The following is a 24,795-nucleotide window of genomic DNA, read 5'->3' on the forward strand; positions in this document are numbered from 1 at the left end:
CAAACGGGCACAGAGAATTCTGAGACAAGAACAATGCAGCTGCGGAGATGTCGAGCATTCATCTGTATACTAACGGTATGGGGTCTGACGATAATCCCAGAGATCCCTCCTATAACCATTTAGCTTTAGTCGCAGGGGAGGGGGTTTAGATTAGTATGTCTTATACAATGACAGCACTTTTCATGGTATATAGATTATTGATCATGCTAACAGTATTTTTATTATGCATTTCATTTCTAATTCTGGCACGTATACTGCATTTCAGAGCATCATAGTTTAATAAATATTCTAAACTTACTTTGTATCTCTTGTTTATCTTATGTGGACAAGTACGAGTGAGAGAGAGAAAGGGTGTGTCCTGTTACCACGATCCCTAAGAGGGTCGAGAGTGATGTGTTCTGGGGGAGCCAATTTGCTTGTTTCTATGGTAAGGTTAGGAGGGCAAGTGAGGCACTATAGCTAGTCGGACCCGGACTCACGGATACGGAGGTAGTAGAAGGCCTCAATCCCTCCAAGCTGATGTTCCATGGTCCCAAGCATAGTTTTGCTCCAAAGCAGAATCCCTGCAAAAGTAGTAGGACTGCACTTGGACATCATTGGGTGCTGAGGAAAGGACTTAATGGACAGCAATTATCAACATAAATAACAAGCACTGGCACAGCCAACAGGTCTGAGGTCTGCTTGTCGGCTTTGCCAAATCTTCTTTTGTTCTGTCATGACAATATTGACTCTTAAAAAACACACATTGTTTTGTCATCGTAGTCCCGGACGCTTGAGAGAAGGAGCACTGCTTTATGCACGTTGATGCCCCCTGTGATAGGGTGGAATGCTGTACCTCACAGTGATCTTAGCCAGTGACTGAAGCTTACTAACCGACCTATGCTATATGCTGTGAGGGCCGGAAGCAAAAATATGAATGGCACAATAACGAACCATGGCTGAAGAAGAAAGACAGCCTGAAAGCCTTTCTATGAAAGTATATTATACATACCATTTTATAAAAATGAAAAGGTCTTGACTAACGCCAGGCCTAATAAATGGACTACAATGAAACTTTGTTAACTTAAGACTTTTGTGGCAATAAGGTGAAAAGTAAATAAGAATTTGTCCCACAACACAGTATTATCTTTACAACTTAGACTGCTTGCTAATGAGTACCACTAATCAATCCTGCACTTTTGTTTCAGTGGACATAGCTCGGATACCACTTCTTGCGACAAGGTACATCAGAATGAAGGTGAAGCAATGCAGTCAGGCTGAGATTCTTGTCTTCAAGGGAATGCTGGTTACGAGAGTGACAGTGAGAGTGCGGACTATCAAACATCATCTTTGGAACCGTAGTTCACAATAAGAAAGCAGAAATAAACACTCCATGCCTTGATATTAATGCTTTATTATGAAAGAGCCAATGTACACACATGCCTTAAAATGCACTAATACGATTTATGACTAAATATCAATATCATTTTTCATATTAATCTGAAGGGCATATTAACTTTAATATGTTTCATAGTATATGTATTTCTGAGTCCTGGAAGCCATTTTATTTAGTGTTGCACATTGCCTTTGTTTGTACTTTAATATCCTGTTTTCAATGACTTCTCAATTTATTTTAGGAGGAACATCTTGCCTTCTGCTCATTACCTCCCGTCCCTCCCTCGCCTTCCTTCCAATGAAACCCCTTGCCTCCAAAAGACCCCTCCCTCTTCTAATGAAAACTCCCCCCACTGCCTCCTCGTCCTGTTCTTTTTTGTCTCCAAGGAGACTTACCTTCCGGTTCTATGGATGACTTTCCCTCCATTGCGGAACCTGGGGGGCTTCAGTGACACAATCCCTGGTCGGAGCAGAGCTCTGGGTGGTGGTCTCCCGGCTTGAAGGCGTGTTCCTGGTTCCCTTGGTATGGCGGGGAAGGTGCGCTGTCAGCAGGTGCTGTGACGGGGCCCGGCCTCCCTGTGGTGGCTGGGGCTGCGCTTTCGGTGCGGTGCCTTGGTTAGGCAGGACGAGTCACAGGAGAATTTTGGATCTGTTGTGGCAGAAGAATCAGGTTTGTTCCAAGTTTTCTTTCATTTGATTTTTGGGCTGCATTTGATATATGTGCCCCAATGGGGTTTATATGTTGTTGGTACTCTCATGCCACACTGGATGGTCTGAGGTATTTGAAAGTAGAACGCCAGCAGGTATATGCTGGTTCGCTTTCTGTGCTGCCTTTCCCTTGTGGCTGGCAATCGTCACAGGTGATCTTGGGATGTTGCAGCCACAGCATGCAGTAAGGTTTTCCCATATTATTGCCTGGTGCCGGCAGGAGCATATTCCTCCTATCGTCTACCACAGTTTTTAAGCACCAGCTCGGGGCTGTTGCCCAGTGAAGCAGACACTTGCCCATAGCTTTGCATACCCCTTTGGGACGAAGGTACGAGTCTCGCTGTGGGAGTAATTATGTTATGTTATGTTATTTTGATTTATAGCGCGCACGGATACTCACAAATGTCCCGGCGCAAAACCAACCAAGGGGGAAAGTGTCTGTTTAAGCGAAGAGATATATTTTCAAGTTTTTCTTGAATACGGCTGAATCCTGAATATTGTGTAGGGCAAAGGGCAGTGCGTTCCAAGCAGCAGTGGTCCTTCCTTGTCAATGAGCTGCCTCTAAACCTCTGGTATTTAAATCGAGGAACCTGCGCAAAACGGAGGGACGTGGAGCGCAGCTGTCTAGATGGTACCTAGAGAAGCGTTTTTGTACATAAAGTGGGCCAAGCCCATGTAAAGCTCGGTGAGCCAAGACCAATGATTTAAACTTCCCCCGTTCCACAACCGGGAACCAATGCAGTGAGTGAAAATGGTGTCGCACGCTGTTCCTGGCAGAGATACCCAGAAGAAGTCTGGCTGTCGCATTTTGGACCACCTGCAGCTTTTTCAGCAGGTAGCCCGGAATACCAATGTATAGTGCATTGGCATAATCTAGCCGGGACAAAATGAGAGCACAGGTGACCGTTTCTCTCGCTGCCTGGGGAAGGAGAGGGAAAAACGTCTTCAAGGTTTTGAGGAGGCCGAAACAAGTAACGGCCAGCTTCGTAATATGATGTGAGAAAGAGAGACTCATCAAACCATACCCCCAGATTCGTGGCGGGCTTCCCTACAGAGGTTGGCACTGGGAGTTCAGGAGGCCAAAGGGATTCTCGGAAGTTGGGAGGGAATTTCCCAAAGAGGAGAATTTCGGACTTCTCCTCGTTACACTTTAGCTGCGCAGCTGCTAACCATTTAAAAATGGATGAGAGGCAGTGATGAACCGAGAAGACAGACTCATCATTATTGTCCCAAATGAATAGCAGCTGGGTATCATCGGCGTAAGCCATCACCTTGGCCCCTAAACTCTCGGCCAGGTAGACTAAGCGTGTCACGTAGATATTAAAGAGAAGGGGGATAAGACATGACCCCTGGGGCACTCCCGTGGTCACGGAGTGTAAAGAGGAGGAGGACGGAGGCATCCAAATCTGCTGGGCCCGATCTTCTAAGAAGGATCTGAGCCAATTCCAGGCAGTACCTGACACACCTATCTCAGCGAGTCGTGAGAGGAGAAGAGAGTGCGGTACCGTGTCAAACGCCGCCGACAGGTCCAGCAGGATCAGTACTGCCCTCCCGCTGGTGTCCAGACACTCCCAAATGACCTACACGACCTCCACCAGGACCGATTCGGTGCTGTGGGCAGCCCGGAACCCTGACTGTGCAGGATGCAAAATACCCTCTCTCTCTCTATGAACTCGGTGAGCTGATTATTGACAACCTTCTTTTTTTTTCCTTCCGGGAAGGCAGACGCCAGCTACACCCGACACTGGAACACAAACGGTGTGTCAGGAACTGTGAGGAAGGTGGTTTCCTTACCTGTCACCTGTGTAGACTGAAGAGGGAGCTTCGGACTGCGAGTACGCTGGAGCTGCTCTTCCTTCGATCAACTCCTCGCGGAACCCGCTTCGCGGGTCCCGCTTCGCCTCTGGGTCTTTGTTTAGCGCTGCTGGAAGTGCGCTGTGACTGTGAGTTCTAACTTCAGACAGAGCCTCTGTGGCGGTGGTGTGGGCAGGGCTGCGAGCGTGGTCAGGCGAGGACTTCAAGTCCCAGGAGCGCCTGACCCTCGGCATCACCAGCAGCTGACCCGCTCTCCCTGCTGGCTCCTCCCCCGCCTCAGCGCGGCTAAAATCAGCGCGTCAGTTTCATTGCTGGTTTCCTTACCTGTCACCTGTGTAGACTGAAGAGGGAGCTTCGGACTGCGAGTACGCTGGAGCTGCTCTTCCTTCGATCAACTCCTTGTGGAACCCGCATCGCGGGTTTCGCTTCGCCTCTGGGTCTTTGTTTAGCGCTGCTGGAAGTGCGCTGTGACTGTGAGTTCTAACTTCAGACAGAGCCTCTGTGGCGGTGGTGTGGGCAGGGCTGCGAGCGTGGTCAGGTGAGGACTTCAAGTCCCAGGAGCGCCTGACCCTCGGCATCACCAGCAGCTGACCCGCTCTCCCTGCTGGCTCCTCCCCCGCCTCAGCGCGGCTATAACCCTCCCTTGTGATACCGCAACGCGGGAGCGCGCGGGAGCGCGCCGGGAGAAGCCCGGGACAAGGGCGGGACCGTCTGAGGCCGTCAGAGGCTGCAGAAGGCTGGGCTGGGCCCCCTCCCTTGGTTCTCCGGTATTAAACCTGTGTGACACTGCTTTTATAAATTGTATTGTCTTTTAGGATTTTGAGTTGTTTTATTCTACAATTGTTTTAATTGATTCTTACTCCCCGTTTAATATAGCCTCATGACGGCTAAAAAACTACGCTCTGGGCGAGTGATTGTGGGGAGATCAGGGTCTAAAACCAAATCTAACCCCCTTCGGAACAAAATTGCAACTTCCATGCAATTGAAAGGTCAATGTCAGCTTTTCAATTTTTGGGACAAAGGGAAAGATAAACCCACTGATCTGCAGCCCCCGAATGAAATCCCAGGGTCTAACGATTCGGTGCCTGTTAATGGGGTCATTGATGTTTCCTCTAGCTTAAGCATGGTTGCCAGTCAATCTTTGCCTATTTTAGTTAGTCCCGAAGTACTAAGGGGCTCGCCTTCGGCGTCAAATAATGATAAAATTGTCCCCTCCCAAGTTGCCCTAATGGATGTTCCTAAAGTTTCAGTGAATACTGATCCTTTGTCAGTCGCGTTAGTTAAATCCCCTGTAGTAGGGAACGATTTTACACTGCCCGACATTGATTTAACAGCTCATAGGGCGCGGGTGGGATCATTACAGGGGAACCGTAAAGGCGTGCCTTTAGAGGAAGCAATAACTATTTCAAGTACCGGTCCTCTAAGAAGCACTCCTTCGAATAAACTAGATTTTTCCCTTTCTCAATTAAACTTTACATCTTGTTCTGGTCCAGTGTTGAACAATTTAGCTGAGGGCTCTCCAAACATTAATGGGAGGCTAATTTCTAATTCTTTGTCCTCTTTGGAATCAATTCTTTCTTCGATTTTGAGTTTGCTCGAAAAATTTGTGGGAGGTTCGGAATGTATTTTTGACACTGTAACGCAAATTTTGCAAGTTCTCTTGCTAAGTAAAAATGAGTTAGTGTCAGATCTTCCCATACCATCGGCTTCTCCATTGGTGCCCCCAAAAATAGGCACTCCTCCCGCTTCGGCAGTTTTGGATTCAGCTCAATCTGCTCCTTTGATAGAGGGTGATAAGGAAAAGAAGCTTGTAGCTCTTCCTGCTGTCCCCAATCCTGCCAAAGTGGTTTCGGCTGGCGCTAATTGTATAGCTCCAATGAGTGACAAGATAGAGGTAATAGCAACATCTCCTCTCATTCCCAAATCCGTAATTCCATCTCTTTTTCCGATATTCTCCTTGCCATCTAGCAAAGAAGAGGAGATTCCCAAAGTAAATACGGGATTGTTGGGAAAAGTGAGTCCCCTGAAACACAAAAAGATTAGAATGAAGAAGAGGAAACCCATTCGAAGATTCGCTAAAAAAAGACAGAGGAAACTTCTTTTTGATAAGAATGCTGAATTAAGTTCAGAAGATTCCCCGCAGGTGGAGCAGTCCCCTACCTCTCATGTAGAAGCTAGGGTTGTCTCGCCTAAAGAAGACGCCCCTGTCTCTGGTTTAGGTCCTATAAGCTTTACCAATTCTTTCTTCCCCAAGGTTTCCCACCCTTCCGCCAATCCTTTTTCAGCTTATTGTAATGTTAAAGCAGGATCTTGCCAAGTTATTTCTAAGGTTAACACCTCTTCCGTCATCCCGTCCCCTAATTCCCTAAATCCTTCAGCAAGACCCTTTCAGGTTCCACCTTCAATGTCAGTTATTCTCCCAAAAGAAAAAATAAGTGTGGATACTTTATATCTTGATTTTTCTCCCTTGTTTGAACCAGATTTAATTTTAAATAGATCTGCCCTATTGATCTGTTTTAATGAGATTGAAAGTTTGAAATTAATTCAAACGTCTGACTTAGATGTTGTATTTCTCCTTAACTCCTTCGTGGGGAAACCAATAAGATCAACAAGGGTGAAATTCCATTCGAAAGTTGTGTTAAATCTTGTTCTACAGTGGGCAGAGGAATTTCAAGTTAGAGGGATAGATGTCATGCCACACTTTGGGGAAAAATGTACTCAAAGGATTCTTGCCAATTCTTCACTATCACTTCCCTCTAATACGGGTGTGCTGTTGCCGGATTGGTCTAATCTTAGATCAGAGGACCTAAAAATTTGTGTGGCTAGGAATGAAAGGCTAGTTTCATACAAAAACGCTCCCCTTAAGCAGACAGGGAAGGATGACCAATTTAAATGGAGTTGGTTACCTGGAGTTCTAGCGAGTAAATCCGCTCCCTGTTCTAAACAACCTTCCAATTTTTAACAGAGAGCTGAAATTTATCTCATGGAACACTGCCGGATTCAAGGATTATAAGGAGAAATTGGGTTTCTTGCATTCTCAAAAGGCAGATATAATTTGTTTGCAAGAAACCTGGGTTGAAGGAAGATTAGCTTTGGAAAAAGACTATTTTGTTTTGGAATACAATGCAACCAGCACTAGAAGAGGTCATGCTAAGGGAGGGTTAGCATGCTTGTTATCTAACAGATTGCAATGGAACTATTCACACTATTTAGATCCAGGGAAACTGTTTCAAGCAATAACCCTAAAAGATGTATTTGAGGATTGCCCTAATAGATTGTTGATTGTGGTTAATATTTATATTCCCCCCAATTGTAGTTTTAATACTGGTTTAAAAAATGTGTTCACTTTTTTAACTAAAGCGTTAGATGTCTCCCCAACTCCGCATGTGTTAATGTTTGGGGACCTAAATTGTAATATATCTACCTGTGGGTTGGAGTTGTTTAGAAATATTCAATTGGAAGAGTCTCTGAATATTCCTCCTGCCCAGTTTCCGTCTAAAATTAAAACTAACAAAAGAGGTAAACTTATCTTAGATGGTTTACTTAAAGTTGAATGCTTAATAGTAAACGGGAGGCTTCCGTCTGACACCCCGGCAGCTTATACTCGTAAATCTAATAAGGGAAAATCTATTATTGATTTTATCATGGTAGATTATTCCGGTTTTCACCTACTAAAGGATATGAAGGTCATTGAGTCTATTCTTAGTGACCATAATGCATTGATGCTTTCTGTCTCTGTTAATCTTCAGAAAGTGGATCCGTGGAGTCTGGATACAGATCTTGTGAATTTTGATTCCAGCTCTGGGAAATGTTTTTGGAACCCTTGTACTATTGAAAATGTAGTGCCTCTTTTGTATTTTACTGTTGAGAATTTACCCCTCTGGGAAGGGAGAGTGCTTTTAAGTTTTTTCAATTTTTTAGATTCTGTAACCGCTAGCGCAAAAAAGAAACCAGGTGTGAAACAATCCCTCGTAGTCCCTCATCCTCTACGGGCTTTAAATAGAGAAATAAACAAAGTGGTAAGGGGACAATTTTTATTCTTTACTCAAGAAGCTAAGTCTAAGTTGTTTATCTTAAAAAGAAGGAGAGTTAGACTTAAGGCCCGTTTAAAACGTTCTAAGGAAGATGCCCTCTGGATTCAACTGAGGGAAGCTTCTTATAATGGCCAAGCCAAGACATTCTGGTCCTTAATTGGCAAAGGCTGTGGTACTAGAGCCAGTCCTACGCCTATTGCCATTGAGGAACAGGTGTGGGTTCTTTATATCGAGAAGTTGTACAGTAATAATAATTCTCAAGTTTTTAATGTCGAATCTGATAATGTCTCACGTATACTTAACTGTCCAACGGAAAAGGAAATTGAATATGCCATTAAGAATATGCGTTCCTCTGGTGCGATGGGCCCTGATAAAATCCCAATTTCAGTATTAAAACACCAGAGTGAACTTTGGAGTAAAATACTCTTTCCAGTGTTTAAATTTTGTTTTTCTAATGGAACAGTCCCCCCCTCCTGGAAAGGAAGTATTATTGTCCCTTTATATAAAAAAGGGGCAAGAGATCTACCGCAAAATTACCGTCAAATCGCTCTGCTTGATGCCATTGGTAAGGTTTTCGCAAAATGTGTGCTTACTTTAATGAATCAATGGGTATCTGAACATAAAATTCTTCCCATGGAGCAAACAGGTTTTAGACAAAATCATGGAACTTTAGACAACCTGACTGCATTGCAAGTTATTAATGAAAAATATGTGAAAATCCGTGGTGGTCAGGTATATGGCGCCTTTATTGACTTCTCCACCGCCTTTGATAAAGTAGATAGAATTTTGCTGTGGAGAAAGTTATTTAACTTAGGTATGCCCCCATTCCTGATCAAGTTAATTCGCGCCCTTTACTCTGACACCTGGTGCAGAGTTCTACTTGGAGGTGAACGTGGTGTATCTAAATTAATTCCCACTTCCAATGGGTTGAAGCAAGGTTGCCTTTTGGCTCCATTGCTATTTTCCTTGTATACGGTTGATTTACCCGTCACACTTTCCGCTTGCGCCGGTATTGCCCCGTCCTTGGGTGGTGTTCCAATTGCATGCCTTATGTATGCAGACGATATCCTAATTTTGGATCTCACCCCAAAGGGCCTGAACAATCGGTTGCAAGCACTCTCTGAATTTGCGGAAAGTCATTTCCTATCAATAAATACGGCAAAAAGCAAAGTGATTTGCTTTTCTGGTAGAAAGAAGTCTAAATGCCTTAATTATCCATGGGTTGTGGGGGGGAAAAAAACTGGAATGTGTGAAATCATACACCTTCCTAGGTAAAATTGTCACTTATAATTTAAGTGACAAACTACACATTGACAATAACTCTCGGAAGGCTATTTGTCAGGGAAAGAGTTTAGTTTCCCTGTATAAAGCCACAGGTAGAAGGCATTTTTCTATTCTTTTAGATGTTTTCAGAGCGAAAGTTCCGGCCTCCCTGTTATACGGAATTGAGTTAATTGATGTAAAAAAGTGGAGTTTTTTAAACCCTGTGGAAGGGAAAATTTTACGCAGTTTAATGTCTGTAGGTACAGCAAATTCGACTGCTTCTCTGAGACAGGAATTGGGTTTACGTAGCAGTTGGGTTCAAGGTCTGGCAAGTATAATACGTTGGGTAGTAGCTCTATCTAAAGGTGAACCTAATACCTTAAGAGATCTTATAAAAAATGAATTACTAGGATCTTTTAATGATTTCTCCCTGATTGTAAAAAACTTCAGATTTGCCGTGTTGCAATTGAAATTGGATGAGGAGACTTTATTTTTATTATCCTCTCATCCATTAAAAACTGTTCTGAAGTCAGCCTCTTGGGAATTGGGGTTTTGTCAGGATAGAGACTTCTGTTTAGCGAAAAGAGGTGGTACGCCTGTTATTGATTCTTATACCCTGCGGAAAGCTCAATCGTATATGTTTTGGAACATTTCCCATGGCGTCAGGCGCCTTGTGTTCTTATTAAGACATAATTTGCTTCCCCTGAAAGCTCTACATGCCAGCTGGTATGGTCATTCGGCATGCTGTGATCTTTGTCAATTGTATGATCAGGACTTAGATCATGTCATGTTTGTTTGTTCTGCACTGATGTCTTGCAGGCGTAGATGGTTAAGACCAATTTGCTTACAACTCAACATATTATCTGCTTCTTCATTTAAGGCAGCCTTGATTAATCCTCCTAATGAAATGTTTGCTTTTAAACTGTACAACTTTTTTAAATGTTTTTTGGACCTGTATTAAGATGTCTCGAGTAATTGTGATGGAATAATGTATTATGTATTTTTTGTTTTGCATGTATATGTTGTTTTATGTGGACCTCATAAAGAGTTCCTTATCATAATAAAATAAACTTGAACTTGAACTTGACAACCTTCTCGCACACTTTAGCCAGACCAAGCAAGAGGGAAATGGGTCGGTAATTTCCTGGGTTGAGGGGATCTAGTGTTGTTTCCTGGCCTGTTTCCAGGCTGCTGGGACACTGGCTGTCTGGAGAGATAGGTTAATGATACTGTTCACCTCAACATGGATTGTTTCTGCTGCTGCAGCAAGCAGTCTAGCAAGGCAAGGATCAGAGGGTGAGCTAGATTTTAGGCTTCTAATGATTTTAAGAGAGTCCTGCAGGTCCACCATTTTAAACACATCCAGGCAATGTTCAGCACTGGGAAGTGGAGGCAGGCCAAATACCACGGTCCCATTATCATTGTGGGAGAAATCCGCCTGAATAGTGCGGATTTCATCCAAGAAAAATTCGATAGAGTATTGCACCAGGTTTCCGAGGGTGTTGACACACTTGTTTGGGCCGAGGGAGACATAAAGCTCTGGACAATACCAAAAAATGATTTCACGTTGTTTTTGACAGAGTCAATTCGGCTAGAATAGAATTGCCTTTTGGCAGCTGCTAAGGCCTCATAATAGACCTTCTGTTTGATTCTAAGCTGCAACTTAGCAAACCGAACAGTAGTCACTGCGGCGCCACGCTCGCTCAAGGATCTTACATTCGTGTTTAAGAGCTTTAAGCTCGGGACTGAACCAGGGTTTGGAAGGGGATTCCCTGGACAGTTTAGGACAGCACTGTAGAGCAAGTACGTTAACTGTCTTGGAGATCCAGCTGGAAAAACCATCGAGTCGATCTACAAGGTCACCCAAGAGAGTAGGTCTTGAGGTTTCCAAAGCTTGCTTGAATGCACCGGGGACAATTCTGCTAAAGGCAGGTTTGCAGAACGAACGTACTATAGGCTCAGCATTCATCACGTCCCATGAGAAATATGTGATAAAATAATCTGACCAGGAAACCGGACATGGGTCTCTGATCGAAATACGGAAGTTGCTGCAAATTAGGTCCAGTATATGGCCAGCCTGATGGGTGGGGAGCCCAACCCGCTGGACCAGTTGGGCCAAATAGAGAGTATCCAGGAATTCACACGAATCCCCAGCATCAACTTGATCAAGATGAATATTTAGATTGCCTAATAGAATATGGTTCGAAAATCTCAGTGCCCTAGACACCATGGCACCCCCACAGGCCTGGATAAAGGGACTCACCGGACCGGGAGGCCTGTAGATCAGCGAATCCCCCACAGTAAAGTGGTCTGAGAAACTAATACTAAAATCAAGAACTTCCCCGCCTCCCCATATGGCGACATCCCCCCGGCGTAAATCCCACTTGTCTTTATAAAAGATTGCCACACCGACCCCCCTTCTGGGCGGTCTGCTCTAACAATCTTGTATCCCTCATGCGTGGCAGGGGTGACGACGGGGTCTGACGAAGAGTCTAGCCAAGACTCTGTGATAAACAGTAGATCTAGCAATCCGTCATCGAGGAGATTAAATACCTCCAAGTGGCGTTTCCTAAGGGAGCGGACATCGATCAAGGCTACAGCAATGGGGGAGCCCTTAAAGGTCTACTAGAAGGAATGCATACTTGCTCCTCAGTAACAGGTTCCAAGCCCAGGCTAAAGTCACAAATCGGGCACACCTTGTTATTGTGGACATGAACATCCCAACTACCTTGTGCGGGGCAGGTGTAAGGGCCTGTAAAGCGTCCCCAGTATAGCAAAGTCTAACGTCCTGTTCTGGGCCTCGGCGGGCAGCATGGCTGGCGCTGACCGCTTCCGGGATGCAGACGGGCTAGCCTTAGGCACGCCAGCGGCGCGTCCGCGCAGCGTGCATTGAAATAGCCCCGGCCGCCAAAAGACTAAAGAGCGTACTACCAAAAAAAATGTGTCTCTCTGTGGCAGCACGGGGAAACAGGAACAGAATTAATATCAGCAGTCCGATTCAGTTAAAAGCAGCACACACAATATTCTAGCAGCAAGTTCAAAAGGTTTGGCGATTTAAAATTAATTAAAAAGGATTCAGAAGGCAACAAGTTTTGTGCAAAAGGCAAACAGTGCAGAAATTTGCGTGTGTACTTTGGGACCTTTGTTTTTTTTTTTACTCAGTTGTCAGTTTATATTTCGGGAGGGACAGGAGGTAATGTATCCATTACTTACCGATAACTGCATTACTCCCTCTCCTTCCTTCAAGGTCCCTCTTGCCCTCCCAGTACGGTACAACTGAGTGTCTGGTTTGGCTTCTTTACGTACAGGACGAGGAGGGGGTAGAAGAAGTTTTTATTAGAAGAGGGAGGGGTCTAAAGGAGGCAAGGGGCCTCATTGGTTAAGGAGGAAGGCGAGGGAATAGGTCTAGGAGTAATGGTATTATCACTAAGCAATGGACGCATTAATAAGTTTTGTCCGACGTAACAGTTTCTAGCATGTATCCAAGACTTGTCAATGTCAAATGTTCTTGTTGAGCGCACATATCACCGGGGAAGGTCTCATGGCGCTTAGCGCATTAACTTTCATTGAGAGAAGAATGAATAAAGAGAGTATAAATCATATAGAGTTTAGCGTTATATGCTCCCACTAGATTCTGGGTGGGAGCTACGGTCCACTGAAATGACAATAGTCGCCTATTATTTTGCTTGCAAATTGCCTACTTATGCATTAAATGCACGTCAAACTTTTAGGCTTCTGGATGTGTTGTGTTTTATTATAAAACATGTTCATTTGAACTTAGCTTAACACTTTGTAATTTATTTCATTTGCAGAAACTTATCTGAGCGCAGATGTCCACATACCAGGAACTTTTTTTCACCATAAAATTGAAGCTCTTCTGTTTGTGGACAGTGGCATTCAGACACTACAGCGGAATAACATCGATGAGGAGGCAGCCTTTTATCCCACTGATTACGACTTACCTACATAAATTGGGGGAGCGACCCCGTCTGGCTGCAAGTTTATTTGGTAGTGAGAAATCAATTATTTCTAGGGAGGCTTAAAACTATCAAGATTTTCACAGGTATATTAACATTGAATTTTTTATTTCTTAAAGTCACTCTTCCCTGGCACATTGTTTTTTTTACCATGAAACTGTCCACCTCACTTGACGAGCTGCAAATTTTGATAATAAAAATGCTGGCCCCGTGGAGGGAAAATGTGTGTTTAACTTTGAGGGTAACCTGCTCCTGATCAGTCAGGGTTCCCCTGAAATCCATATGCTTCTGAGAACTGCTGGAGAATCCCTCTAGAATATCAGAGCAGCATTTCACCACACATTGTATGTGTGGAGAGGGCAGTAGGGTCATCAATGTGTCATAGTGTCAATGTCCCTTGCCCTAAATCTGCCTCTTTCTCTCTCATGTGTTTAATGCGAGGGCTCAGCCTGCTGAAAGATGCTGTGTCAGAGGTCCTCTTACAAGCATTAAATATGTTTAATTGGGCGCATGGAGTGCCAGGATCTGAAGAGATATAACATCAAATGAAGTTAGATTACTCCACCCCCAAACCAACATTTTTAGATTAATGAGGATAGGGGAGGTCACACTGAGTGGTGCTGCCTATTTGTATAAAATAAAGTACCAGGAGACTTTCCCTTTAAGTATTTTGAAGAGTAACAAAATACTAAATAAGAAAGTATTTCTTTAAAAATATATTTTGCAATCAAGAGCCAATGGCATGACAGGTACAAAACTATGGGTGCTACTAAGTGTACAATTTATAACCCAAAAATACTAAGAAGAGGACACAGCTTGACGCGACGGGTCCATGTTGAATCAACAAACATTATTTTGAAATATGAATCTTCGTTTGCAAAGTTGTTACTGATGTTTTGGAGGACACCTGTTCTTTCCTGCCCGAGGGGCTGGACAAAATCAATATATCACTAGACAGGGTCTCTGGGCTGTTATTTGAGACTTTGTACACAAAAATGAAAGGGGAATATTGGTTTCTCCCACGCTGTCCAGACCGCCATCTTTAGTTGGGTTACGTTTCAAAGGCTGCAATGATAATATTGTTGTTGATATACTTTATTCGATAAAAAAATTCCATCATAAAAGTATGCAATTTATACAGTACAAAAAGGACAAAAACAAGAACCCGCCAATCCTTAAATACATACAACATCACATACTACACAAGTTCTAATTTAATAAAATATACAATAAAAACAGATACCAGGAACCATGGGAAGATCCTACCAGGAAACCCTCTAGCAATTAGGTGGAGTGGGGGAGGGACTTAGCCCTCCTCATGTGTGTCTGCCATGCACTACCCAAGTATTTAGCTACTCCACACACCATAGCAGTAGAGGTCGTGTCGGTGCAAAGAACCCGCAGGGCCATTTTGTGACATCTGAGACCCAGCCCCTTGCATACTGGCTTTAACCATATCTTCCTGGCAACCCTATATGCTGGACAGGCAAAGAGGAAATGCGCCGCAGACTCGTTAGGGGCTGCACAACCAGGGCAAGCTTTCATTGGACCACCCAAGTTGTTCCACCCGGAGGTGAAGTCGTTCACCGGAAGAGTCCCGAGCCTGACTTTTAGGTAGAGTGATCTATCCAGGGGTTTCCCTATGAAGTCAAGGAAAGGTTCAAGTTTCCTTGTCCATTTGAACTCCAGGAACCGCTCAGTGAGAGGACCCCCTACACCTCTACATGTGGCCTCCTCCTGGACCCAGTCCCAATACAACTTCTTGATCACTAACTTGGGGGGCGGTGTTTGGCTCGTTCATGATTCACTCAATCCCAATTGCACAACCATCTGCCTCAGATTGCACAACCACTTGATCTTATTACCTGTATTAAGCAGAATAAGTTCTTCTAGAGCTGCTGCATAGTTATGAAGCTCCCGGGTCCTTCTCAATCGAACCCAAAAAAGTAGTGGGTGCAGGCGCACTAAGTCTTTAAGAGATAATATCAGAAACACGCTGAGCGAAACAAACAAGAACAAAAAGATGGCACTGCGAAAGTCACTTAATAAGGCACAGGGAGGCTGTTCCTAGCTATGATTTGACTGCATTACCCTCACTGACTCCAACAGCTTAAACAACAGTGCACCACTTGGCTAGCATCAGTCATTGAAGATCTGCCCAGTATAATCTCAGGCTAGAGCGATTCATACAGCACACATACCGATATCTTCAATTTAGGAAACCAACTGCTAATCTGCATTTAGAAGCAGACTGCTGTGATACACAGACAATTAAAATCCAATAGCACAGAATACCTAAACATAGAATACATTTTCAGGTTTCATATATATATTGAAAAATTGGCGTCTGCTGTGAAGAGCGCTGAACATAACATGGTACACAAACAGATGTATTTTAAGAAACACACAGATGCCACTTTCGCAACCACGTAGTGCTCTGATTCCAAAGTCGAAGATTAAAAAAAAATGTAACTACTAAAACGCTGTGTGAATCAACAAACTTGAGTGTCATTTTCCGCTTCGTTATTACTCAAAGAGTTTTTAAAGTGTACTGAATTAAGGAAGGCAGGGCACAAGGATATGGGTTCCTATCTCATCAACATAGCAAATTGGTCTGTGCCACAAACCCATACAATACGGGGGCAGGGGGTGTGGGAGGGGTATCCGAAGTTCACACTTAGTAACATTTTCACAGAATGTTTCAAACACTGAGAGAGCAGTAGGCAAGTTTCATGTTCTATGACAGCCAACCCCACACTGCATGATGAATCGGCATGGGTTTGTTTACAAAAATGTAAATAAACTGATGCCCTGCAACACAAAGTGGGTTGCCTCACCTGAAAACAAACAGTGAAGCAATATCAGGACAGTATGCTACAAACCTTTTTAACCAACAATACATACATGCCTACACGGCTAGAATCATCAAAGACGGACAATTGGATGCATGGCCAAGTGTAGTACTAGTTGACCTTACAAATGACTTTGCTGGACTGAAACAATGATTTAGGCTGTGGCTACTCAATGGCCACAAGTCTTCTAACGGATGTCTGCGGTCATCATGATGTGGCAAGCAAAGCTCTGATCAATGAGCATTATTAAATGTACAGGGAAGTCACTGGCTTGCTGAGAGTTTCTTGGAATCTTATTGGCCCCTTCGCTCAAAGCCCACGAGCCAGCAACCACCCCTTATCAAAAGTAACACAATCCAAATACAAATATGGCAAGTGCGACTGGTGGATGCTGGCTACGTGGCTGAATTCAAATGCAGCCCATCTGGGCCAATCTCTTCCATTCAACTAGCTTAACTCGGAGATCTGTTATATTTCACTCAGGTGCAAGCAAATGTCATAAGACATGGGTCCCCAAAGAAATGCCATGAAAGATGTTTTCTATGTTTAACTATGATTCTAATCCTGCGAACTGTACATTCTCCACACTGACATTTTAATGAGTAAAACAGTAAAATACATAATAACAGATAGTTTATTCTTTCAAGAAATGTAACTGAAAATGGCAATTTTCGATTAGATTAAAAACATAACTTTGCTTTGTGACCCCACTAGGTACAACCTTTCCCCTGCTGAGCAGTGCCTTTTCTGGGCTCAAACGTGCAAGAAAGAATAAACTAGTAAATATATATAGCACAAACAAAGGAGAGAACTATCCAACTCTGAGGGAGCAGATTTAGTCTAGTGGCCAAGTAACCTGCTGACCTTAGACCCCAGAGACCTGGGTTCTAATCCGCCTTCGGCACTTGGCCAAATGTCATATGAATATGGTTAAATAGATTTATATCCTTAAAACTCAAATTGTACCGTAGCATAGGAGGAACATAGTGTGGAACCTGTGCAAATGTGATCCTATATTGTAATACTGTCCAGTGCGCTGACCAAGTACACATATCGCACCTCCCCCATTTTGAGTTATGTAATACAGAGTCAATCCAAAAATGTCTAGACTGCACAAACGTATGCAGAGCACCTCGTGTGAGAAATCTACTTGCTGCAGCAATAAAAAAAAATGTTTTCTGTAAAACGCCCACCACTGTTCTTACAATCTAGGCCACTGCTACAACACATGCCTAAAAAAAATATTTACTGCCAATTTAAAGGGTGACCATTCACATCTTGTAATTGGGTATGTCAGTGGTGCATATAAAGTTACGAAACCACGGACTAAAAATGCTTAAATGTGAAATACATTTGTATTAAAGTATTACTATGATAGTAGATAGTTCCCAAACATTTCCGATCGTCTATATTATCATGAGTAATCCCTTAATTTGCACCAACAATACTATTTTGTGGCCCGCAAAGATCAGTAAGTTCAAGGCAAACAAGTTTATTTTCAGATTTAAAAAAATTCACTGAGCAAACAATGGACGCTTCAGAAGGACAGTCACAAAAAGATTCCGTTGTAAAAGACATTAGACCCCGCCCCTCAAAATATTTAGTGGGTGCAATAGAGGTCAAGTTTTCAGTTAATCATCAAACATTTCACAGACGTCCCGTTTGGTAGAACACTGCGGGCGTCACCTGGAATGCATGAATTTATTTGTAACATCACGGGGCTTTGACACTGCATCTGTCTCTACTTTGGTGATTCAATGAGGTGAAACAGTGGACCGTCGCGGGCTTACGTCAACGGAGGAGAAAACGATCCTCCCACGGGCCTCACGGTCATTGCAGCAAGCTCAGCATCTCTGAAGGAGGAGGGCTTCCTCCCCTCCCCCTGTCCATCTGACAGCATCGTGAACCGAGCCAGATGTCCTCTTCAGAAGGGCAGAGCGTGCCGCGCTGTCTGCGTGCTCTTTCTGAGAATAGCGAGGCTACGCAAGCTGTCAAAGGTTTAGCTGCGTACCAAGCACGTTTGCGTGAAGGGATTGCGCAAACCGCGCGCTACTTGTCACGTCTGTGAATTCCAACGCTACGCCGACTAGGACGTCAGGACCGCAGTGCTGCCACTCTGGCAAATCACAGTAATCGCAGCTCGACTGCGCAGGCTCGGTACAGAGCTGTCAGTTCAGCTTGCTGGTACTGTTGTGCCCTTCCAGCAAAACTGAGTACCCACATCCTAGTGGCTGGGTACACAGCACCCCTTGGGTCAGATTGCAGGGGGCCTTTGTACAGACTCTTCTATTAGCCAGCAAATGTATGCCACCGTGTAGAATAGCCGTTCCCTCCAGAAATATTTATAAACAAGTAGAAAACTCACAAACGGCATTAATTAACAATAACAGACCAGCCAGCGTTCACTTCAGTTGCCATGTCACTGAAACACCAAGTAACCTGAAAGCTACACTGCATTGTAATGAATGTCTGCAGTCCTGTCAGTTGAATGTAGACAAAATTATCAACTTATCCTAAGGGGCACTGCGCCCGCCTCTCAGTCCCAGGAAACGAGTCATGTTGAGCACCGTCAACCAGGCCTACTGTCTGTCGTGAACCTGGAAAACCGGGGCGTATAAGCACTTGCAACCACAAGTCCCAGAATGCAAAGTAACCACTAGATTAAAATACAATACTTATGGAATGTGTCAGACAAGACAAAGGGCTTCTTGACAGATATGCTGCTCTGCAGCTCCTGCTACCATTTACTCACTATACAGCAGTAGTCCTCCCACACAGCATACACTGAAAAGTCAGTAGCCTTATTCACATCTGACACAATAAGAGACCTGGTCCGAATATTGTCACCTATATAACGTTCAGCACTGGTCACCCACGTTAGCCCTATGTCATCGAACTGGAGTGGACACAAGAGGCTGTAATCGCCACCTTCACCTACTTCATCCCCCTCGATTACGGCTTCCTTGACCTGCAGCGGTTCCATGCAGCTGCAGCATCGCCTGACTTCCTCCCACCTCCTAAGACTTCAGCTGTTCAATGTAGCTGCAGGCCCACCTGACTTCCTCCTACCACCTAGGGCTGCAGCAGTTCCATGAAGCTACAGGCCCGCCTGACTTCCTCCCACCTCCTAGAGCTGCAGCGTTTCCATGCAGCTGCAGGCCCGCCTTAGTTCCTACCACCCACCTCCTAGGGCTGCAGCGTTTCTATGAAGCTGCAGCACCGCCTGACTTCCTCCCACCTCCTAGGACTTCAGCTGTTTCATGTAGCTGCAGGCCCGCCTGATTTCCTTCCACCTCCAAGGGTTGCAGAGGTTCCATGTAGCTGCAGCACCGCAATATTTCCTCCCACCTCCCAGGGCTGCAGCGTTTCCATGAAGCAACATCACCGCCCAACTTCCTCCCGCATCCTAGGGTGGCAGTAGTTCCATGAAGCTGCAGCACCGCCTGACTTCTTCCCACCTCCATGAGCTGGAATGGTTCCATGAAGCTGCAGGCCCACCTGTCTTCCTCCCACCTCCTGGGTCTGCAGCAAATCCATGCAGCTACAGGGCCGCCTGATTTCCTCCCAACTCCTAGGGCTGCAGCGGTTCCATGCTGCTGCAGGACCTTCTAACTTTTTTCTACTTCCTTGAGCTGCAGCAGCTCCATGCAGCTGCAGGCCCGCCTGTCTTCCTCCCACCTCCTAGGGCTGCAGAGGTTCCATGCAGCTGCAGGGCCGCCTAACTTCCTACCACCTCCTAGGGCTGCAGCGGTTCCATGCTGCTGCAGGACCTCCTGACTTCCTCCTAGGGCTGCAGCGGTTCCATGCTGCTGCAGGACCTTCTGACTTTTTTCCACCTCCTTGAGCTACAGCAGCTCTCTGCAGCTGCAGGCCCGCCTGACTTCCTCCCACCTCCTGGGTCTGCAGAGGTTCCATGCAGCTGCAGGACCTCCTGACTTCCTCCCACCTCCTGGGTCTGCAGAGGTTCCATGCAGCTGCAGGACCTCCTGACTTCCTCCCACCTCCTAGGGCTGCAGCGGTTCCATGCTGTTGCAGGACCTCCTGACTTCCTCCCACCTCCTAGGGCTGCAGCGGTTCCATGCTGCTGCAGGACCTTCTAACTTTTTTCCACCTCCTTGAGCTGCAGCAGCTCCATGCAGCTGCAGGCCCGCCTGTCTTCCTCCCACCTCCTAGGGCTGCAGAGGTTCCATGCAGCTGCAGGGACGCCTGACTTCCTCCCACCTCCTAGGGCTGCAGCGGTTCCATGCTGCTGCAGGACCTCCTGACTTCCTCCTAGGGCTGCAGCGGTTCCATGCTGCTGCAGGACCTTCTGACTTTTTTCCACCTCCTTGAGCTGCAGCAGCTCCATGCAGCTGCAGGCCCGCCTGACGTACTCCCACCTCCTGGGTCTGCAGAGGTTCCATGCAGCTGCAGGACCTCCTGACTTCCTCCCACCTCCTGGGTCTGCAGAGGTTCCATGCAGCTGCAGGACCTCCTGACTTCCTCCCACCTCCTAGGGCTGCAGCGGTTCCATGCTGTTGCAGGACCTTCTGACTTCCTCCCACCTCCTGGGGCTGCAGCGGTTCCATGCAGCGGTGACTCCTCCCTACTTCCTCCAATCCTCCCACCTCTTTTTTCACCTCCTGAAACTGCGGCAAACCTCTCCGGCTGCAGCCGCTCACCTACGTGACCCGCAGCAGCCGGATGCTTCCCTGCGCTTCGGCTTTTAAAGCTGTACCCACAACCCCACTGCTTGGTCCGCATCCCACCCCATGCGGGCCTCCCTCGAGTCATGTGCGCCTTGCATTCTTTAAACTGCGCTGCTTTCTTCTGCTAACATATGCAACGCGGTCAGTTGCCCTGTAATTCACGGGCCTGTGTGTGGCATCGGATCTGTCGGAGTTACACTGCTTGCACGCATCAGACCTCCTCGAGTTGCACTATTGATGCGCTGTCAGAACTTTCGGAGGTGCAGTGGTCACGTGCAATGACAGATGTGTTGGAATCACACCGCTGGAACGTTTGATCACATTTAACCAAAGCACAGCCCTAGTAAGTGTTTAAGATTCCATGGAGGTTTACTGCTACAATAACGCAGTGTTTCCATGCAGTGATACATGCAGAGGAGGCGAATGGCTCCGATATTTGCAGCTGCATGCCCCAGAACTGCAGCGGTAACTCCAACCTCTCAGCACATGTGGTGACAGCACCCCGTCTCAGTTCTGCTGCAGGGAGATTACAGAAGTCCCTGAGATGCAGTGCATGCACTTACACATCAATGAGGTGCAGTACATCACTGCAGTCGGCAGCACCATTAGTAGTAGTGTGCATGCAGTGCGAGAACTATCTGAGCTGCAATACTCAGTTCAGAAGCCCATGAACTGCAGTGTATATAATGACAGGTTGCTTAAGATGACACTGCCTGTAGGTAGTACTCTCATCAAGCTGCAGTGGAATAACTCACTGTGCTGCAGCACATGCAGAGAAAGGTTTACCTGAGTCGTGGTATATACAGTGACATCTTACAGAGCTCCAGTGGCTGCAGTGACACATCTCAAGAAGCAGAACATGTCCCGAGCTCCAGTGCATGCAGTTACCCTTTTTCAAAGTTGCTATACATGCAGTGACAACGATTCCTGTACTGTAATCCAGGAAGAAACACTGCAGTACATAAAGTGCCAATTCTCATTGAATTGCAAGGCCAAGTGACAGAACAGCCAGAGCTTCTGTGAACTCACGTGAACTGCAGTACATGCGGCGACATAGCTCGCATACAGTGACATATATCACAAGGATGCTTAGCCAGTTTCCCTGGCCGCTCTGACTTGCACTGCAGCACAAAAAGCGACAGATCGTCCCGAACTTCAGTGAATGCAGGGATGAATCTCCATGAGTTGCAGTGTACGCCGTGACACATCTTCGCAGCAGCGCATAGTGCCAGATCTCATGAACCTATAGCATGCGCTAGGTACCCCTCCGCTGCAGTACGTGCAGTGACATATCTCACAGAACTGTAGACCGCAAAGTATAAACGACCCGAGCTGCAGTGCATGCATTGAAACATCTCACAGAACCACAGACCATAATAAAGTGATAGATTTCCCGGAGCTCCAGGGTATGCAGTGCCATTACTTGCGCTGCAACGCATGGCGACAGATCGTCTCTGATATGTATTGCGCAGAGTGAGAAAAGTCCCAGAATTTCAGTGCATGCACGGACGAATCAGATCTCCCTGGCCGTCAGCGCAAAGGATTACAGGTGGCCTTATGGTACAGTCTCAGATCTCCCAGGGCCAAAGCGGCAGATCTCCCTGGCTACAGTGTCACTTCTCCCCGGGCTACAGTGGCAAATCTCCCTGGGGTGCTTAGACAGGGATACAGTGGGAGATCTCCCCGGGGTGCTTAGACAGACCTCAAGGGGGTATAGAGCCCGATCTCTCCGGACCGCAGTGACAGATCGCCGCAGAGAGAGATCTGGACTGCAGAAACAGAACCCCGCGCGCTGCAGTGCATGCAGTGACAGCGCGCCGGGCTGCACCCACCTCCTTGAGCTGCTCCATCTCCTGCCGGACGGTCTCGTACTCCAGCTCCAGCTCGTCATACTGCTGCTTGAGCTGCTGCTTCTCGTCCAGCACCGCCAGCCCGTACTCCGCCGCCTGGATCTTCTCCCGGCTGGTCTCGCCCAGCTCCTGGAAGAGCCTCTTCACCTCGGCGCGCAGCCAGTCCGCGCTCGCCTGCAGGACCAGGCGCTGGTACTCCTCCTCCTCCACCGCAGCCAGGACAGCCGACATGCCGGGGTAGAGAGGCTCCGCTGCCCGGGAAGGGCAGCCCACGACAGGGGGGAGGAGGAGGCGCTGCTACCGCCTGAAGCCGGAGGAGGGGATGCCGGGGTCACGCAGCCTTCGGATGCTCAGCAGCGCGGCGTCCCCTCCCGGCTGCAGCCTGCCATGAACACGCAGGACCCTCAGCGCAGCAGCTTCCGAGCCCCTCACTGCCGTCCCGCTGCCATCTCACACCCCCGCACTGCTGAGACAGGGACTGTCTGCCAGTGCCAGGGCAGACCGCAGTGAAGTCATTCCAAGGCTATGAAACAGCCCGCGGTGCGCCCTGGGAGATGCGGTCCCCAAAGCGCGACTCAGCGCTGAGCGCGCAGTTCAAGAGACTACATGTCCCATGGAGCACACGTCTCGGGTACGGAGGCAAGACAGCCCGGCCCTCTTGGAGGAATGCTCAGCGGGCAAGTCATAGCTACAGCGGCTTCCTCTGTTAATTCTGACCCCTGGAGGCAGGGCCTAGTCATTGCCACAGCCCTTTGCACTGATTCAAACTGATTCCCCAAACTGCGAGCGCGCTTTCTGAAAGTCACAGTTGGAATATTACTGCTTTCAAAATTCAGATAAACCGCTCTCGCCTCATGTAACATGAAACGTACAGACGATAAGACACGTTTTTTATGCACTCCAAAATAAGGAGTGACCTCAGACTTTGAAAGTAAGCCAAAACGTTTAAAAGCTAACTAGCAAAACTTACTAATCATACTAGGTGACCACTGAGAGACGCCATACAAAATGAATACTGTGCAAACGATTAGTGCAGAAGCTGCGGCAAGCAACTAGCCACATTCTACGGATCAACTAAATTACATAGCAAATAACCAGTGCCCCTTTTTTATTCCCTTTTTCTCTCCACCAATTGATAATGTATGAATGATGTCTCAGATTCAAATACATATTAATAACGAACTAAACAATGGCAATACTTCTACCTTAGTCATGCCAATAAAGCACTGTTTTATTGTAGTACAAGTGCTTCCACAAATACAAACCCACTCCTGCACTGCTAAAACTTTAGTAGTATGTAAGTAGGTATGTATTGCATTGCAGCATTTATTTAGCGCTTATTACCCCATTGTGGGGCGCTGGAGCGCTTGCCTATATCAGTAGCACACTACACTGTATAGGGTGTGTGGCTGGAAGGATCTTGTTTTTGTTTTGATCCTCTGTGGACAGGGTTTCCATGTTGTGCGTGATGACCACTGAGGTGCGGTTATTGTGTTATGTGAATGCAACACGTATCAGTGTATTGAATGATGAAGTGAGAAAAACAGATGCACAGTTTTATGGTTTTCAGTATGCTGTTATCTTTGAACAGCTTTGCAGGTTCTTTTGTGGCATTTCATTTGCTGGTTTCTACACTGGGTTGTCCAATCCAAGATTTTGGTTATAGTTGTCGTCCTAAGCTGGCATCATTAGAGGGAGAGAGAAGTGGCGAGATCTGTAGGGGGGGTCATTTTTACTATCATTTATATATAATATTCAGTATTGGAGGCTGCTAGCTCCTAGAACCCCATGCCTCTTGTTCCCCTCTCCACATATAAAGTGGAGCCCCCCTTTTGTGATTAGATTATTTTTACTATCATCCCATATCTGACTGTCTATGTGAGATGTAAAGAAGAGGTCAGATTGTACAGATATTTAGGACCTGCACTGAATTGACTATATTAAAGTCCCCCAAAACTCTCCAGCAATGTCCGACAGGTCTCTTCAGTTATTCCAAGCCTGTTCATTTGGTGATTTTTGTTTTTTTGGCTGTGCTGTGCTGGTGATGGACGACCCTCATAGCAGATATGTATTATTATAAATGTAATAGGTATAAGTTACAATTTGTTGCTGACCACTGCATATCATGGTTTTAGTTTGATTGTGGGGCATGACAGTTATATATGGAAGTACATAACTTTATAATGTCACGACGACCCATAGGTCAACCCTTTTTTACTTACTGGCATAGTGAA

The 24,795-nt window shown here is 46.1% G+C and overlaps 1 protein-coding gene across 2 annotated transcripts in view; it reads right to left on the reverse strand.

The window, feature by feature from the left end:
• The window catches only part of BICD2 (BICD cargo adaptor 2), a 299,787-nt gene extending 276,712 nt beyond the window's left edge, over nucleotides 1–23,075 (reverse strand). For both annotated transcript variants that reach the window (XM_085624598.1, XM_085624597.1), the window contains exon 1: nucleotides 22,544–23,075. In XM_085624598.1, the coding sequence (XP_085480724.1) occupies nucleotides 22,544–22,792 (249 nt within the window). In that variant the 5' untranslated portion in view covers nucleotides 22,793–23,075. The remainder of the gene's footprint in view (nucleotides 1–22,543) is intronic.
• Between the last annotated feature and the right edge of the window lie 1,720 nt (nucleotides 23,076–24,795).

The sequence above is a fragment of the Triturus cristatus genome, chromosome 9, assembly GCF_964204655.1.
Source record: "Triturus cristatus chromosome 9, aTriCri1.1, whole genome shotgun sequence".
NCBI lineage: Eukaryota > Metazoa > Chordata > Amphibia > Caudata > Salamandridae > Triturus > Triturus cristatus.